A 15,977-nucleotide genomic window follows, 5' to 3' on the forward strand; every position below is an offset into this window, starting at 1 on the left:
ATTGCACACAGAGTGGAGATGACATCTCCCCATATGCCACCTGAAAGTCTTCTACTATGATTCTCTAATGTCATTTCTTTTCCTAGATATATCCTTTTTAGATTTGACTGGTCTCTGCTCTGTTTTTTAAACTATGTTGCCACCTCAATTAATAGGACACTTGAGCTCATGCTGTGTAGGACACTCTAGATTGAAGATTGGCTGGGGAGGAGGTGGGGGCTGGAGGTGAGAGAGAGAGGATACTGTGTTCTCTCCAGGCTTTGGTCCCCCAGCCTTTTGATGGACAGACTTTAGTGTCTATATAATATCAACCTGTGCAGTATCTAAAATGACTCCAAGTGTTGTAGAATTTGAGAGGGGTTCAATTATTTGCATATAGAAAACCAGGACTCAGGAATGATTTTGAGAAGGAAAAATGGTTTATTGACAGCCAGCCGGACTTGGGAGCTTTCTGTTGCAAACCCGAGCCCAAACAAGAATTTTGAGATCCTTTTATACAGAGGAAGGACTAAATCGTTCTTTTTTCAGTGCTCAATAGGTTTGAATTAGCATATATATCTTCCACATCCTAGGTAAGCTTTTAGCATGGACTTCATACATTTTAGATAAGCTTTTAGCACATTTGGTTTGCATTTCCCCTGAATATTTAAAGTTTATAGAGTTTGCATTGATAAACTATTTGCTGGGACTGGAGTCGTTGCCCTGGTTACCAAGGGCAGGCTGCAGCCTCTCACCATCCCACACCCACAAGTCAGGACAGACAGCTTAAGTTAAGGTTATCTCTGAAGAGACAAAGAGCCTCCCACCCATAGCCCACATCACAAGGGTGGAAAAGTTGCAAAAATGGACTACCACATTGTGGAAGTGAATGGTCTGACTGCTTTGTGAGATACAGAAACAAGCCCAAGGCATCACACCTCCCAAAAGTTCAGCGGAGAAATAGCCTCGTTCCCAAGCCCCTGAATCTACACCCTTATCTGGTCCCTCCTCCAGAACCTCTTGGCTTTCTCCATGATCCAGCAATTCAGGTATAAACACCTGGCCCAACAGGGTTCTTCCAAACTCCCGTGTCTGTTCTGCTTAGTCCATGCTTATGCCTTACCGGTTGTTAAATATTTGGACTACTATCCTGGTGGAGGGGTTTTGACTCCCAAGAGTAGCCCTGCAGACATTATATCTCTATTCCTCATTCCCTATCTCAGCTAAAGATGCAAAGGGACGAGGGCTTCCACAGGCCAAATCCCTCTTGGAGTCTTCATCTGCTTGCTGCATTTCTCCATTTGACTCATGAAGGAACTCCAAGATACTCAAAGCCTTAGAATCTGCTACATCCTGAGAAAGCCGCATTACAGAAATTTTTTGCAGTTTGATTTTCATCTTTTCTTTCTCTTTTGAAATATGGTTTATTTTTATGCCCTCTATAAAATGGTGGATGGCCTTGTCTTCACACATCATTTGATATAGCTGAAAGTTGCCATATTGCAGATGGAGCACTTGTTTCATTCGAGGATGAAGATCTTTGCTGAATTCTTTTTGGAAGTAATACTCTGCTTTTTCATACTGACCTCCTTGAATATAAAGGCCTGCAAGATACATGCAGACATGGGAGAGATTTCCATTGATCTCATCAGCTTGCTTTAAATGATCCACAGCTCGTTCTATTAGTTCCTCTAACATCTCTTTTTCCCCATTCGTCTTGCACCTTCCTGCTTTCAGTATTTGGAGGACTTTTGCCCTATAGCAGCATCCGATATGACAATTTAGGTAGGCATTATTTGGCATGTATTCTAAAGCCTTTTTAAGTAATTCTATAGCTCTATCCAGAGCATTTTTACTTCGATAAAATTTTGCTGCACTGCAAAGGACATCTGTTGCACATGGGACTTTCTTTAAGGCTTCTTCAACTAACCTTTCTCCTTCACCTTCTTCATTCATCTTTTGAAGTTTCAGAGCTAAGAGAATTTTAACATACTGGTTGTCAGGATTCAGCCCAATTGCCTTTCTCAGAGGGTCAGTAGGGTTCTGAAGTGGTGGCCAGTTGTCCAGACGGTAGCTTGCAATTGCCAGTCCAGATGTGAATTCAGGATCCATTGGTTTTTTTCCCAGTGCCTTCTCAAAACACACCTTAGCCCTTTCATTCTGCTTTCTTCCACACTTTAACCGTGTCCACCCTTCCTCACAATCCAGCTCAGGACACTCAATTCTATAGGGACTGGAGAACTTCTTACAGACTTGTTTCACCTTATCTATGTACTCTTGTGCTTCTGAGACTCTACCCATGTGATAATAGACCCAGGCATAGTTTCCCCAGGTGACCAGACTTCTGATTTCTGCTTGGGCAGCATGCTGTTGTTGGATTAACTCTTCAGCTTGCTGTAAATATTCCAGAGCTGCCTCGTTTTGGCCTCTGCAGTGGTTTATATAGGCCAGTATGTTGTATGTTGTGGCTATGAATTCACTGTTCTGAAACTCAATCTGGTTACACACTTTATCCTCATAATCATCCAAGGATTCTTCCTCCTTTACCAAGTTCCAAGTGAAATGGCATTTCAGTTGCCGCAGGCTGCTCTCCAAGGAATTCTTAGTGATCTCACTGTAAAGAAAAATAGAAAGATGGATACTCTGAGATACAGCACAAGTTCATTGGATAAGAAATGTGGAGCATGGCAAATATGATACTCCACCTCCTAAATGATGTTAACTCAAGTCAAAAAAGAACGGAGTCTCCTCTTTCCTTTTTAAATTTTACCTCAGGTGTCAAATACCTAGTGAAAAAGGAATTTAGTGATGGTAGTGAAAGACTTGGGGAGAGGGCAGTAGATAGCATCCTGTCCAGAGGCTTAGTTGTGCTAAAAAAGGCGGCTTTTGTTCTTAGCTGCTCTCTGCCTTTGAGGGCCACCCCAGGGGTTGCCAAATCTTTGGGGAGGGGGTGGGATTTCAACAGAAGTTTCACTTTATTTATGTGGTTTTTAAGAAGGAAGGCTGTTTGTTTGCTTTTTGTTTCTGTTTTTTTTTCTTATCTAGCATTTACTTTTATATTTTGGAAACTTTTAGCTTTCATTTTTTCCACTCTTTATGTTTAGTTATGTTGATTAAAATTTGTTATCCCTCTGAAATTCAACTCTATCTTCTATATTTATAGTTCCTTACTTTTCCTTATTTTGCCTTTTAAAAAATATTTATTGATTTTTATTTCTTGTCTAATTTCTTCAACTTTTCAAATATCCTTAATTGATTCCTTTGCCTAAACAAACTTTTTGAGATTTTTCTTTATCAATTGGCTTTTTGTCTCTTTATTGTTTTAATATTCTCTATTCTAACTTTTTTGTGGCTTTTCCTATTTTAGCCATTTAAATGTTATTTTCTAACCATTCTTATTTATAATCATTTCTCCTGGTTTTATATTATTCTACTTCTTAACATATGTTAGCCATGTCTTAAACTTTTGTTTTACAGAAAGTGTAACCATTTTGTTCATTTCTTTTGTACCGCTACATCTGAACTAACAATTTCTGTTAACACACTTTGTTGAGATAATCTATTAATACATTTGCATTTGTTGTTTTAATTTTCTTTTAAAACTTTTTTTCCCTCCTATGTTTGATTTTTTTAAAAAAACTATTGTGGAAACATATATATAGCATAAAATTTCCCATTTTAACCATCTTTAAGTGTACAGATCAGTGGTACTAATTACATTTACAATGTTGGACTTCTATTTCTACCCTCCGTTACCAATACTTTTTCTGCACCCCATCAGAAACTCTATACCTATAAAGCAGTGATTCCCCATTTTCCCTGTCTTCTGGCTCTTGGTAACCTCTAATCTGCTTTCTGTCTATGAATTTACCTATTCTAAATATTTCATGTAAGTGGAATCATTCAATATTTGTCCTTTTATGTCTGGCTTATTTCACTCAGCATAATGTTTTCAATGTTCATCCATGTTGTAGCATGTATCAGAACTTCTTTCCTTTTTACAGCTGAATAATATTCCAATGTATGTATTTATCATGTTTGTTATCATTCTTCTGTTGATGGACCTTTTGGCTATTTTGAATAATGCGGTTATGAACATTGGTGTACAGATATTTGTTTGAATGCTTGTTTCCAATTCTTTTTTGGCTATATACCTAGAAGTGGAATTTCTGAGTTATGTGGTATTTCTATGTTTAACTTAATTTCTATGTTTAACCAAAAAATTGTTTTCTATAATGGCTGTGCTATTTTACATTCCCCTGCAGTTTGCTTTTATAATAGCAAGTAACAATGGGTGGCTTACAGGGAAGCTAGCTCCTTTTCTTATGGGAGAGCTCTTTTTCCTTTAGATGCCTTTGCAACTTGTCTGAATTGATTTTTCATCCCCTTCCATGTAAATTCTCAAAAATAATTAAATAAGTAACAAGGAAACAAAATCAGCAAAGGGAACAATAAAATCCTATATCCTGAGTAACTTCAGAGGTAGGTTAAAAATCATTCCATGTCCCAAAATGTTTCTCCTCATTGAGGTCCTAAAATATTGCTTTTTCTCAGATAAAAAAATATATGGTGTATAATAACCAGCTCTCTTATCAAGAGTGTATATTCTAAATATGGATTCTGACATATACAACTAATAGGTTTCTGGAAAACCATGCAAAGAGACTAGGACCACTTGTGAAATATTTTAGATGTAAGATTGCATTCATGTTTGTTTCATTTTTTATACAGCATGACCTGCCTCAGCCTCTAGTTGGTGGGCACCAAAACTCAAGAGGAAGCTGGAAATGGAACTGAGAGGGAGTGAAGCTGCGAGAGTGAGTCTTCGTGTATTTGGGAGAGTGGAGGCCTGCTGTTGGCTACATTCTGGAAGACTGACATATTCTGTAATACACCCTGCACAGAGAGTGACCCAGAAGTACATAAAGAAGATACAGGATCTTCTTGAGTCCCTCAAGTGCCTCAGTGTCCTGGTCTAAGTCCTCCTAAGGTCGTTGTTGTCCTGTACCTGGGTTTTAGGAAGCAAGCCAGGAACTTTAAACCAGTTCCTGCTCTTTTCTATTTCTGGAAACAAAAGGAGACTTAACTACCCCAAGTAGAATTAACAAACAATAGGAGAAGAAATACCAGTAGGGGAGGCACCCTCGTTCTTTAAAAAGCCCAGACAGGTCTTAGTGCCAAACTAGGTTGTTTAAATCTCTTGATGTAACATTAAGGGAGGGACCCTGGAGAGTGCCTGCCTTGGCATCTGGCACGGTAATGACAATAGCCCCCCATTGGAAAGTTCTTTTCCTTGCTGATCTGTCTTCCAGTTCAGTGAGGTTATAGAAGTTTTCCTTAGCATAGAGCTCTTAGCTCCTTTCTCATTTTATAGAGGATATTGAGAGAGGAAAAGAGTTGAGAATATATCCAACACATATAACATATTGTCAGTTATGCATTTGCAGGAATGATACAATATCCTTATGTAATACCCTTATGTAAAATCCCTTCGATTTTTTATTATTCGAATAAAAATTTAAAGATAAAACATAGAACTTTACAATATATTGAACCCTATTGTAGAAATGGACTATAATTAATAGTAAAGGTATAAGAATGTTTTTATCATGAATTATAACAGATGTATGATTCTAATACAAGGTTGTAATAATAGGGAAGTATATGGGGAAAATATACCTAATGTAAATAAAGGAAGATAGAACTGTTTTAATAATCTTTCATTAGTTGTAACAAAGGTAACTACTGTTAAAAAATAGTAAAATTATTTGAAAAAAGAGCTATCAACTGGCCATTTACTTTCCATCTGACCACGGGGGAGAGAGGGTGGCTCACCAGCCCTAGCTGCCGTACCAGCCCTTCTAGCTTGCTATACCTTTGCTCTATCGCTGTTTTTCTTATTTTCAAACTTAGAGACAAATCTGTTAAGACACACAAAAACAACAACAACAACAACAAAAAAAACTATCATTTATAGTAACAAATATGGGAATCCTGTATTTTATACATGATTGTTCTGTAAACCCATAACTGCTCTAGTTTGAAAAAAAAACTAAACTAAACAAAACTACCTTTGGAGCAACCATTCAAAAGGCATCCAATTTCATTGCTTGATCATGGGTTTTTATTTCCACTGGCGAAGCAGAGCAACTAGCCCCAGACACTTACTGCCCTGGGCTTTGATTTATGCGATTTAGGCTCCTGATCCTTTGAGAAGGTCCAACCATGTACGTAACAACAGCTCCTTCCGCTGTTTCTGAATGAAAGCCACAGTGACATTGTGGCTCAGACCTATAAGCTGCCACTGTCTTAGAGTACTGCTACTCAATATGTGGTTCTAAGACCAGCAGTACCGGCATCAGCTGGGAACTTCTTAGAAATGTACATCTCTGGCCACAACCCAGATCTACTAAATCGGAATCTCTAGGATGTTAGTCCAAGAATGGTCTTTAACAAGCACTCCAGGTGACTGTTATGCATGCTCAAGTTTGAAAACCACTGTCTTAGAGTGCAGGGACAACCCAGGGAAAGCCCCTATTACTGAAAGAATCATGGAAAGTGCGAAGAGGGAAAGATGGGTCTGTAATGTTTTGGGAAAAATTTCTAAGATCATGTTAAAATTCTAAGAATTAGGAACAAGGGCTCAATAGATTCTGGGAAACTACAGAAACAGACATCTGTAAATGTCTCTAATCTTTTTCTGTCAGGCAGACAGGCAGACTAGCAGAAAAAAAAAGCTAATTTCATATGACCTTTCTACACCTGCCTCTTCTGTTACTTTTACCAGATCTGTGGTTGATGCTGGGGTTGGTATATACTCAGGAGACCTGAATCTCTGGACTCTCCATGTGACAGCCAGGCCCTGATCCTCAGCAGACTTGCAACTCCTACTGTCTGGTTTATTGGACTTACCCTGGCCAGCTAACAGGGAGGTGAAGAAGATCAACCATCACACCAGGGAGCCAAGAGTGCCTATAACTGCAAGCAGGAGAATTGCATCCATCATCCATGTGGAATCTAAGCCCCCTCTTGATATAGAGGGGGAGTGGACATAACCATTCCAGGGTCCACAGGATGGAGGAATAGAGTATGGATTAGAGTGGACTTACTGATATTTTACTATAAAACTATTGTGATTAGTAATGGAAGAAATTGTAGCACTGATGTGGAGAAAGTGGCCATGGTAGCTGCTGAGGGTAGGGAGAGGGAAGAAGAGATATGATGTGGGGGCATTTTCAGGACTTGGAGTTGTCCTGGGTGGTGCTGCAGGGACAGATGCTGGACATTATATGTCCTGCCATGGCCCACTGGGTGGATTGGGGGAGAGTGTGAACTACAATGTAAACCACTATCCATGTGGTGCAGCAGTGCTCCCAAATGTATTCACCAAATGCAATGAATGTGCCACGATGATGAAAGAGGCTGTTGATGTGGGAGGAGTGGGGTGAGGGGGTGGGGGGTATACGGGGACCTCATATTTTTTTAATGTAACATTTGAAAAAAAATGAAGGAAAAAAAGCATCATTTCAAAAAAACAAGGTCAGAAAATTAATAGAAGGGTGTGGCCTCTAGGATGTAAGCTCTGGGGCTGGTACCCTGGGTCCCAGAGCCTCCAGGACTGAGGTTTAGATAGCCATGTCCAACTACCCCACCCTCAAACTGGAGACAGGAAAATCTCCCTTCTTACTCAATGAACTAACACTTCCTCCCTAGGGCAATCTTATGCTTCTGGGGGAGGAGGGGATTGTGGAGATGGAAACTATTTTCTCAGCACTCCATCTCCAATAATAAACACTTTAGAAAGGAGGATTCTAGCCAATCAGTACACTTTGGGAGTAAAAACATTTCTGTTAGTTTACCAGCTCTAATGCAAATCTGAGATGAGTGTGTACATTAAAAATAAAATTCATTTTAGCATAAAGTGGTGGTGTTCTGCTGAGTATATCTTTAACAACATCTGCTGAAAATACGTCAGTCTTTTGTTAAATAATAATTTTATTAAAGGCTCTTGACTTAATCCCTTCAAATAAGATGAAAGGAGTGACAGTCTATAAGAGCAGTTCCCCAAATCCGTTTTTAAATGAGGCACCTTCTTGATTATATGTAAATGTGCTTCTCTCTCTGCTCTTTCCCTTCATGCCACACTTCTATTTCTACCTCAGCTCTCAGCCCCACTCCCTAACCTCCCACCCCTGTGAACAGTTCTGACATGTCTTTAGGAAGCTTGACTCTGTGAAGCAGAAAATGACTTTGGAATAAAAATGCCAGCATTGATAAGACAGATTTATGACCTACATAGAAAGGTACATATAGAGGCAGAGTGAGGCTAGAAAACAAACACTAAAACAGAAAAATTCATGAACTTGCCTTCAGTGGGAGTATGGCTACTTAGGATTAGCATTCAAGATTGATTAGGCATTTCCAACAAAATCAGAGAAGAAGGGAGATAGTACCTCATGATTGCTGTGCACTGCCCAGCTGCTCTGCAAGGCTGTTGTTCAGGCTGCTGTACTCCTCAGCTGTCTTCCTCTCTACCTCAGATCAGTGCTCAAGAGACCTATATGTAAAAGCATCCCCTGCTTCCTTCCCTTGTTTGCTGAGATTATTTTTAGGAAAGAGAAACTGAAACCAGAAACTGAAATATTGATTCGAAATTGGGAAGAGTGCTGAGGAGGGTAAATGAGGTAAGAACCAACCCATCAGTGACCCTGCCTGGCCAGTGAGTTATGAGAACATCCTCTTTGCAGACTGGATCTATGCCCTAGGTCTGCTCACATCAAGAAAGGCCAACTCTGAGCAGGATACATTTACAAAGCAGTTCTGTGATGGCCGCAAGGTCAGGGATTTTCCTGTTTGTTCACTGCTGAAACTCAGGTTCCTGCAATAATACCTGGCAGGCGGCGGGCATTCAAACAGTAGTTGTTGAATGAATGAATACATAAGTAGAACTGTGGGCTCTGAGGTCAATCCTTCTGGGTTTGAAACCAGGCTCCATTTATATCCTGGGAGACTCTGGGCAAATTATTGAATGTCTCTGTGCTTAGTTTCTTCCCCTTTGAAATGGGGTTAATAATGTTACTAAGTCAGGGGAAGACTTCATGAGTTAATACAAGAAGGTTACTTAGAACAATGCCTGGCTCATAAGTAAATGTTAGTTTCTATTATAATTAATAACTAAAATCATTAACCAGAGACCAGAAAGGAAGATTTTGGTGTTTGCCTTTTCCAGAGCTTTAGCTTTTCTAACATTCCATGATCCAATGTGATCATGAATTTCAACTGAGCAATTTCTAACATCTCTAAATACTCTTGGCTTCACTCTGCCCCACATTTAAAATCCCTGCATGTACCTCTGAATTCAGCACCTACACATCGCAATTTCCAGCCAAAGTGGTTTTGTTTTGTTATTGTTGCTATTTTTTTTTTTTAGGATGGGAGAAATGTGTTTTCCTTGTTGCTAATTACCAAAACTGAGGTTGCTGAGGTAGATTATGCTGTCTTAGAGAATGTGTTATTTATGCTAGATGCTTCTGCCTAGAGCAGGGTAGAAGCAAAGGCTTTAATTCTTGAAAATCCTCTCCCCTTCAATTCAAAATGCACAGCTAAACCTAGACCCGTTGGAAACCCCCAGTTTTAGATCCTGTTTCACAGTTACAAGTTCTAGAGCTTAGATGGACCCCAAATGAGACAGACTGACTGGAAGATAGATGATTATTATGTATTTATAGAAATGCTCGTTAGGTATACAAGCAACGCTGAAACAGGAAACTTGGAACATTGTGCATGTATATTTGAATTTGCATTCAAGAAAACTATTGGATAAGCATGTTTAAATATAATTAACAAGGGCACTGCCTGAGAAAAGCATGGAGAAAGCTCTTACCCAATGTCACTGTGTTATGAAGTGTCTAGTATGCTGATTTACTCTTCAGAAATCTGCATGGCCAGTGCCTGCGTGGCCAGTGCTGTTACAGATGGGATCCATCAGCTGATCTGACAGCTGAGTTAGCATGACAGTATGCAGAAAAATAGAATCTGAGAAGGGAAACCAATTCTCTACTGGCAATATAACTATTCTGAGGAAAATGAAACTTATCCAGTGAGAGTTCTGATTACTGGTGGCTACAAATCTTTATGTATTTGTGGCTTAGTGTACAGCCTGGGGCTGCCCCTGCCTAGGCTGGGTGTTACCAGGGTTAGGACCTGGAGCAGCTGCCTCAGCTACAGGGTGGTAGAATGAAGTAGTCTTCACAGTATGGCACACCACCGGCAGGATCTGCATTAAAGCTGAGGTGGGGAGCAGGTGTAGCTCAGTGGTTGAGCACCTGCTTCCCCTGTATGACATTGCGGGTAGTGTCCAGTGAAATTTGTGTTACTCTGCCTTCCAGGTAATTCTGATACATGCTGAAGTTTGAAAACTACACAATAAGTAGTAAGTGAAAATATTTTGCTCCATGAAATAAAACTCTTTTTCCTTGAGCTTTTTCAAATTTTGTTTTGTGTCTATCTGAAGAATATTTGACTAGATCTTTCTCTACCTAGAGGGTTAGTTGCTAGTTCAATAACATTCATACATGCTATACAAATTCACAGGAATCTCCATGGGTTCTCTTGATCTTCACAATGGCCAACAATTTAGGAATCATGTGTTCCCACATGATGCAACATTCTTTTCTTCTTCAATTCACAGGTAGACGTGTTTATAATCATTCTCCAATAAACTTTTGCTAAATTGAGATATTAAATAGTTAATAAAATACCTCCACCATATCTGTTTTTTAAAAGTTTAATTCAACACTATTTTCAATACTCATTTTTTAATGCAGTTGGACAGTTTTTGGGAATTTGATGGGAGTAAATGATTTTAGTCCTCCAAGCCCTAAGCAGAAAAAAAGATTCCCCAAGCAATTTGGATTCCTGCCCCTGTTAGAACACTAGCAGTGTTGTTGGGTTTTTTTTTGTTTGTTTTTTTTTTTTTTTGTTCATCCATTCATTAGTTTATTCACTCATATATTAAGAGTAACTACTTATAGAGTACCTAGTATGTGCTAGGCACCCATCTAGGTTACGTCAGTAAACAAAGATCCCTGCCTTCATGGAGAAAACAATAGATGTAATACATCATTTAATTAGATGGTAGATAATGAGTGCTATGAAAAAAATGAACAAGTTGAGAAGGTAAGAAGAATTAGATATGGGAGGAAAAAGAGGGCCCAAGGTCTAATAGCTATGAAGTGATAGTTCTGGGAGCCTTTCTATGCCTTAATTTCTTTTTTGGTAAAATGGGAATTGTATTGGTACTTACCACATAGGGTTTTTATGAAGATTGAAAATGTAATTATATATCAAGCCCAGAGAACAGTGCCTGGCACACAGCAAAGACTCAAGAAGGGTTAGGTATTATTACCTACTATTGCCACCACTCCCAACTAGGAATGGCATTTACTTCTAGGTCCAGGGGCCAATCATTTCATGTGGAGTTTTGACTATAGTGTTGTCAGATATTGATGGCTGCCACTGTGTTGTTATTTCAGATTCTCTTTTTCTCTTTATTCTCTTTCTTGGCCACAGTGAGAAACCAGAATACTTATCCAGATGAAGATGAGTTAGAGTCTGTATATAACGGGATATTTGTGTTATCAGAGAAACAGAAAAGTTTAACCCAGACATAAATATTACAAAGTTTGAGAAAATCAAGATTTTGGGAATGTGTACAAAAGAGAAGAAATATTGCTTTCATAGGGGTCCTGAGTTAGTACAAGCCTAGTCGGTATAATAAAGTATCTTAAAAATATAAATGACAACAGAAAAGATGTTTATTTCTTGCTCACATAACCACCAAGGCTGTTCTTCCTGGAGACCAGGCAGTTTTCCTCCATCTAGCAGTTCAAGGACACAGCTTTCTTCTATCTTGTGGCTCTGCCATCTCCCAGGGCCTCAAAATTGAGGTTAGGGAAGTTATTTCTGCTTCTTAATCATCTTGACCTGGAAGTGGCACACGTCATTTCAATACATATTCCCCTGAGAAGAATGAGTTCATGGTCCACATAGATGTAAGGAGAGGTTGGGAAATGTAGTTCCTGACTAGGCTGCACCTCTCTAGTGACATCTTCGTGTTATGCAAGGGGGAACACTAATTAAACTCCTGTGAACTGCTTCTGTAGCAAAGAGCCATACATACCATTATTCCAAAACATAGACACACTCACATGTTCCCCAAGGCAGTCAACCCAGAGTCCATGGCAATCAGTAGAGGACTTATTCAATCATTCATGTATTTGTCAATTTGATTACTAGAATTAAGAGTTTTAAAATCAAAGCTTCTAAGTATTTCACACTTTCAAACCAGACATTACACCTTCTTTTGGACTCCTTTTGTGCTTACTAAAGGGTTGCAGGATGGGAAAGGTTAATATTCCATTCAGCAACTTTCTTAAAATGATCCACAGCACTTTTCATCATTTCCTGGAGTTTTTCTTCATCCTTATTTGTTGTGCATTTTCGTGCCCTCTGTATTTGTCTGATTTTTGCTTTGTAGCAGCATCCAATCTGAAGATATTGGTAGACATTGTTTGACACTGATTCCAAAGCCCTTTTAAGCAATTCTATAGCTCTGTCCATAGTACATTTATTTCATAAATATTTGGCTGCATTGCAGAGTACATCTATTGGACATAGGGTTTTTGTTAAGGCCTCTTCAACAATCTTGTCTCCTTTGGCTTCTTTCTTGATCTGAAGAGTTAGAGCCAGAAGAACATTAATATACTGTTTATCATATTTAGCTGGATGGCCTCGCTCAGAAGGTGAATGGTGTTTACTGTTGGTTCTTTATCACCCAGACAATAGAGCAGGGGTTCTTAACCTTTTTAGTTCCACAGATTCCTTTCCCAGTCAGGTGAAAACCATGGACCACTTCTCAGAATGTAGTGGCAGATAGTTTTATGACACTCAACATCAGCATGTCTTCAAATTAAATTTTAGGATTATTCAAAATTACTCCAAGCTCAAGGACCCAATGAAAATTTCCATGGACCCCTGGTTAAGAACCCCTGTGATATGAATGTGATTGCCAATCCAAGGAAGAATTCTGGGTTGGTGGGTGTTGGAGAAAAATGGTGCTGACTGGGCCATGGAGACTGATTGCAGGCATAAAGTTTATTGGGAAGCTCTCCCAACAGAGGGGGTCTGAAGAACAGACTTCAGCCCACTCCTTGAAGGGCGGGGGGGGATTTGAATTTATACAGAACTTTCCTAGATGGGGAAATGATAGTTGGTGGGAAGGGGTTGAGGTTCAGGGGCCAATAGGAATCTCTGGAGGTGAAAATTTTCCCTTGTATGTCTAGAGGGTGGTGGGTTAGGGAGTTAGGTTTTCTTGGAATGCTGCAGGAGCAGGTGTTCCTTTGATCTGCAGGGTGTAAAGGTTTTTATCTCCCTTTGACATGCAGGTAGTGAATGTTTCCATTTCTCTTTGATATGCAGGTAGTGAAGGTCTCCATCTCCTTTACTCCTGTCTCTATGTGGTTTGTTTGTTCAACTTTAGGTTGTGCTGTGCCCTCAGACACACAGGCTTATGGGAGAGGGGGTTTCGCTTTCTCCAATGCATTTCAGGGGGAACTGAGCTACAGCTTGTTAATTACTGCAAACCTAGTGAGGAGGAACCTCTAACATTACTGACTCTTTGTTTATATGTATATATATTGGGGGACATGGGTATTTGGGTATATAGTACTGGGCAGGATGGGTGGGTAAGGGGATTTGGGGTGTTGGCTTGATCTGGCTATTTCCTGCTCTCAAGGGGTGGAGAAAAGAAGTTCCCTTCCATCCTGTACAGTGGGCTGTTGTTTCAGGTCCCGCAGGGGTTGATATTGTTGTTCACGCAGGAGAAAGGCACCATTTATGTATTCCTGGGTTGTTGACTGTACGATTTGGTGTATAAATCAGATAAGAAGCTGTAAGAGACAAGGACTAAAAAGAAGCAGCAGCAATACTATTAGTAATGGTCTTATAATGGGTAAAAGTATTGATTTTAAGGGTGAAGAAAGTAAGAAAGGAATGAGAATAACCATGACTGATTTCCGGAGTTATTATCTTGGGTTCTCTGAATGATTTTTATGTTTTTTTCCAAGACTTTAAGACTTTCTTTTATCTAACCAGATCTGTTAATGTAAAAACAACAGGTTTTATTTATGATTGCACAGGTGCTTAGGACATCCTGTTGGATTAGGGTCAGGGATGGGGTTTTGGGGTTATCAGTTATCTGTTATTGGGGCAGGGGAAACTTAAAATTCTCAGCTCTGTTTGATATGGTTGGGTGGAGAGGGAGAGCAGGAAGGCATTGTGGGATTTAGCTATTGTTCCTTTTTCCACAATGAGATATTTTGGCTTCTGGCTCTATAGCTGGCATTGTATTTTTGCAGCAGGAGAAGATCATGTACATGATTATGGGTGACATCTTTGATGGTTGTCTGGATAAACTGAGTTATTGTATGGAAGATGTGAGGACCTACTGATAGGAGAATGAGAATTATAATTGTGGTAAGGAGAGGAATTAATCAGGAAATTTAGGGTGGGCTATGGGCTTATTGCCTCCAGGAGTCTGAGGAGAAGGAATGATAAGATTATACATTCAGCATTAAACATTAATGGCATTAATGGTTGACAGTGAAATTAAATGATTTGATGGGTTTATATACATAGAGTTTTAGCTGACATAGGAGACTTTAGATTATTAACTGTGGTTTCATAATGATGTTTTTGAGTGATTTTTCATGTATTTAAGATTCCCAACCAGCAGAGCTGCATTGACCAGTACGGTGATCAAAATTACCACATTTCCCCCAGTTTATATAGTTTGAAGCATAGGGAACAACAATTTATTATTATGTCCCCTTTTGGGCTTGGGGCAGCTGGCACTTTAACTTGTAATTTAAACTTAGTCCATTGTTGTAAGGATTCAGTTACAAAGTTACAAGAGTCCCTTTGCAGTGTCTGCATACCTTGCCCCTTCTGAGAGAGGGAGGAGTCTGATGTAATCCACTTGCCATTGTGCTACTGTTGAGGAATAAAAAGCATAAACTTACAAAATATCTAACAAGCCACTCCTACCCCTGCTTCTGTGGATCGGCCTGTGAGGGCATGGCCTTGCAGAAGAATATCAAATAACTCCCACCCCTGTTTCCATAAATCAGCATGTGAAAATATGGCCTAGTAGAAAGATATCAAACGAGTGACTTCATCCCCCTGCTTCTATAAATCAACCTGCAACCTTGCAGCTGCCTTCTGCCTCTCTAAACCCCCTGCTTGCAAAATTTTGCCTAGCAACGTGTTAGCCAATGAACAAAAGTTATGCTGACCCCACCTGAAATCCTATATAAACCTATGAAAACTGGAAAAAGGGGCTCAGAATTTGGAGATTGACTCTCCTCTGGGCCCCTGCATAATAAAACTGTTCATCCACCTTTCTGGAGTACCGGTTGTGCGTTTCTACGGCTCAGAACTCCTGGCTTTGCTGTAACACTGATGTGGGCTATGGGTGGTAGGCTCTTTGTCTCTTCAGAAATAACCTTAACCTAAGCTGTCTGTCCTGACTTGTGGGTGTGGGATGGTGAGAGGCTGCAGCCCTGCCCTTGGTAACCATGGCAACGACCCCAGTCCCAGGAAACAGTTTATCAATGCAAACTCTATAAACTTCAATTATTCAGGGAAAATGCAAACCAAAGGTGCTAAAAGCTTCTCTAGAATGTATGAAGTCCATGCTAAAAGCTTACCTAGGATGTGGAAGATATATGCTAATTCAAGCCTGTTGAGAACTGAAACAAAGAACAATTTAGCCCTTCCTCTGTATAAAAGGAACTCAAAATTCTTGTTCGGGGCTTGGGTTTGAAACAAAAAGCTCCCAAGTCCAGCCGGCCATCAATAAACCATTTTTCCTTCTCAAAATCATTCCTGAGTCCTGGCCTTTCTATACACAAATAATTGAACCTCTCTCAAATTCTACT

General features: G+C 39.7%; 1 protein-coding gene across 1 annotated transcript; it reads right to left on the minus strand.

The window, feature by feature from the left end:
- Nucleotides 1–397: 397 nt before the first annotated feature.
- Nucleotides 398–8,522, minus strand: IFIT2 (interferon induced protein with tetratricopeptide repeats 2). Its single transcript, XM_004461418.4, has 2 exons — nt 8,433–8,522; nt 398–2,593 (listed from the first exon to the last, which is right to left on the minus strand). Exons 1-2 carry the CDS (start codon nt 8,435–8,437, stop codon nt 1,180–1,182), a joined length of 1,419 nt encoding a protein of 472 aa, XP_004461475.2. The 5' UTR covers nt 8,438–8,522; the 3' UTR covers nt 398–1,179.
- Nucleotides 8,523–15,977: the final 7,455 nt, after the last annotated feature.

Source organism: Dasypus novemcinctus, chromosome 6 (assembly GCF_030445035.2).
Source record: "Dasypus novemcinctus isolate mDasNov1 chromosome 6, mDasNov1.1.hap2, whole genome shotgun sequence".
Classification (NCBI taxonomy): Eukaryota; Metazoa; Chordata; class Mammalia; order Cingulata; family Dasypodidae; genus Dasypus; species Dasypus novemcinctus.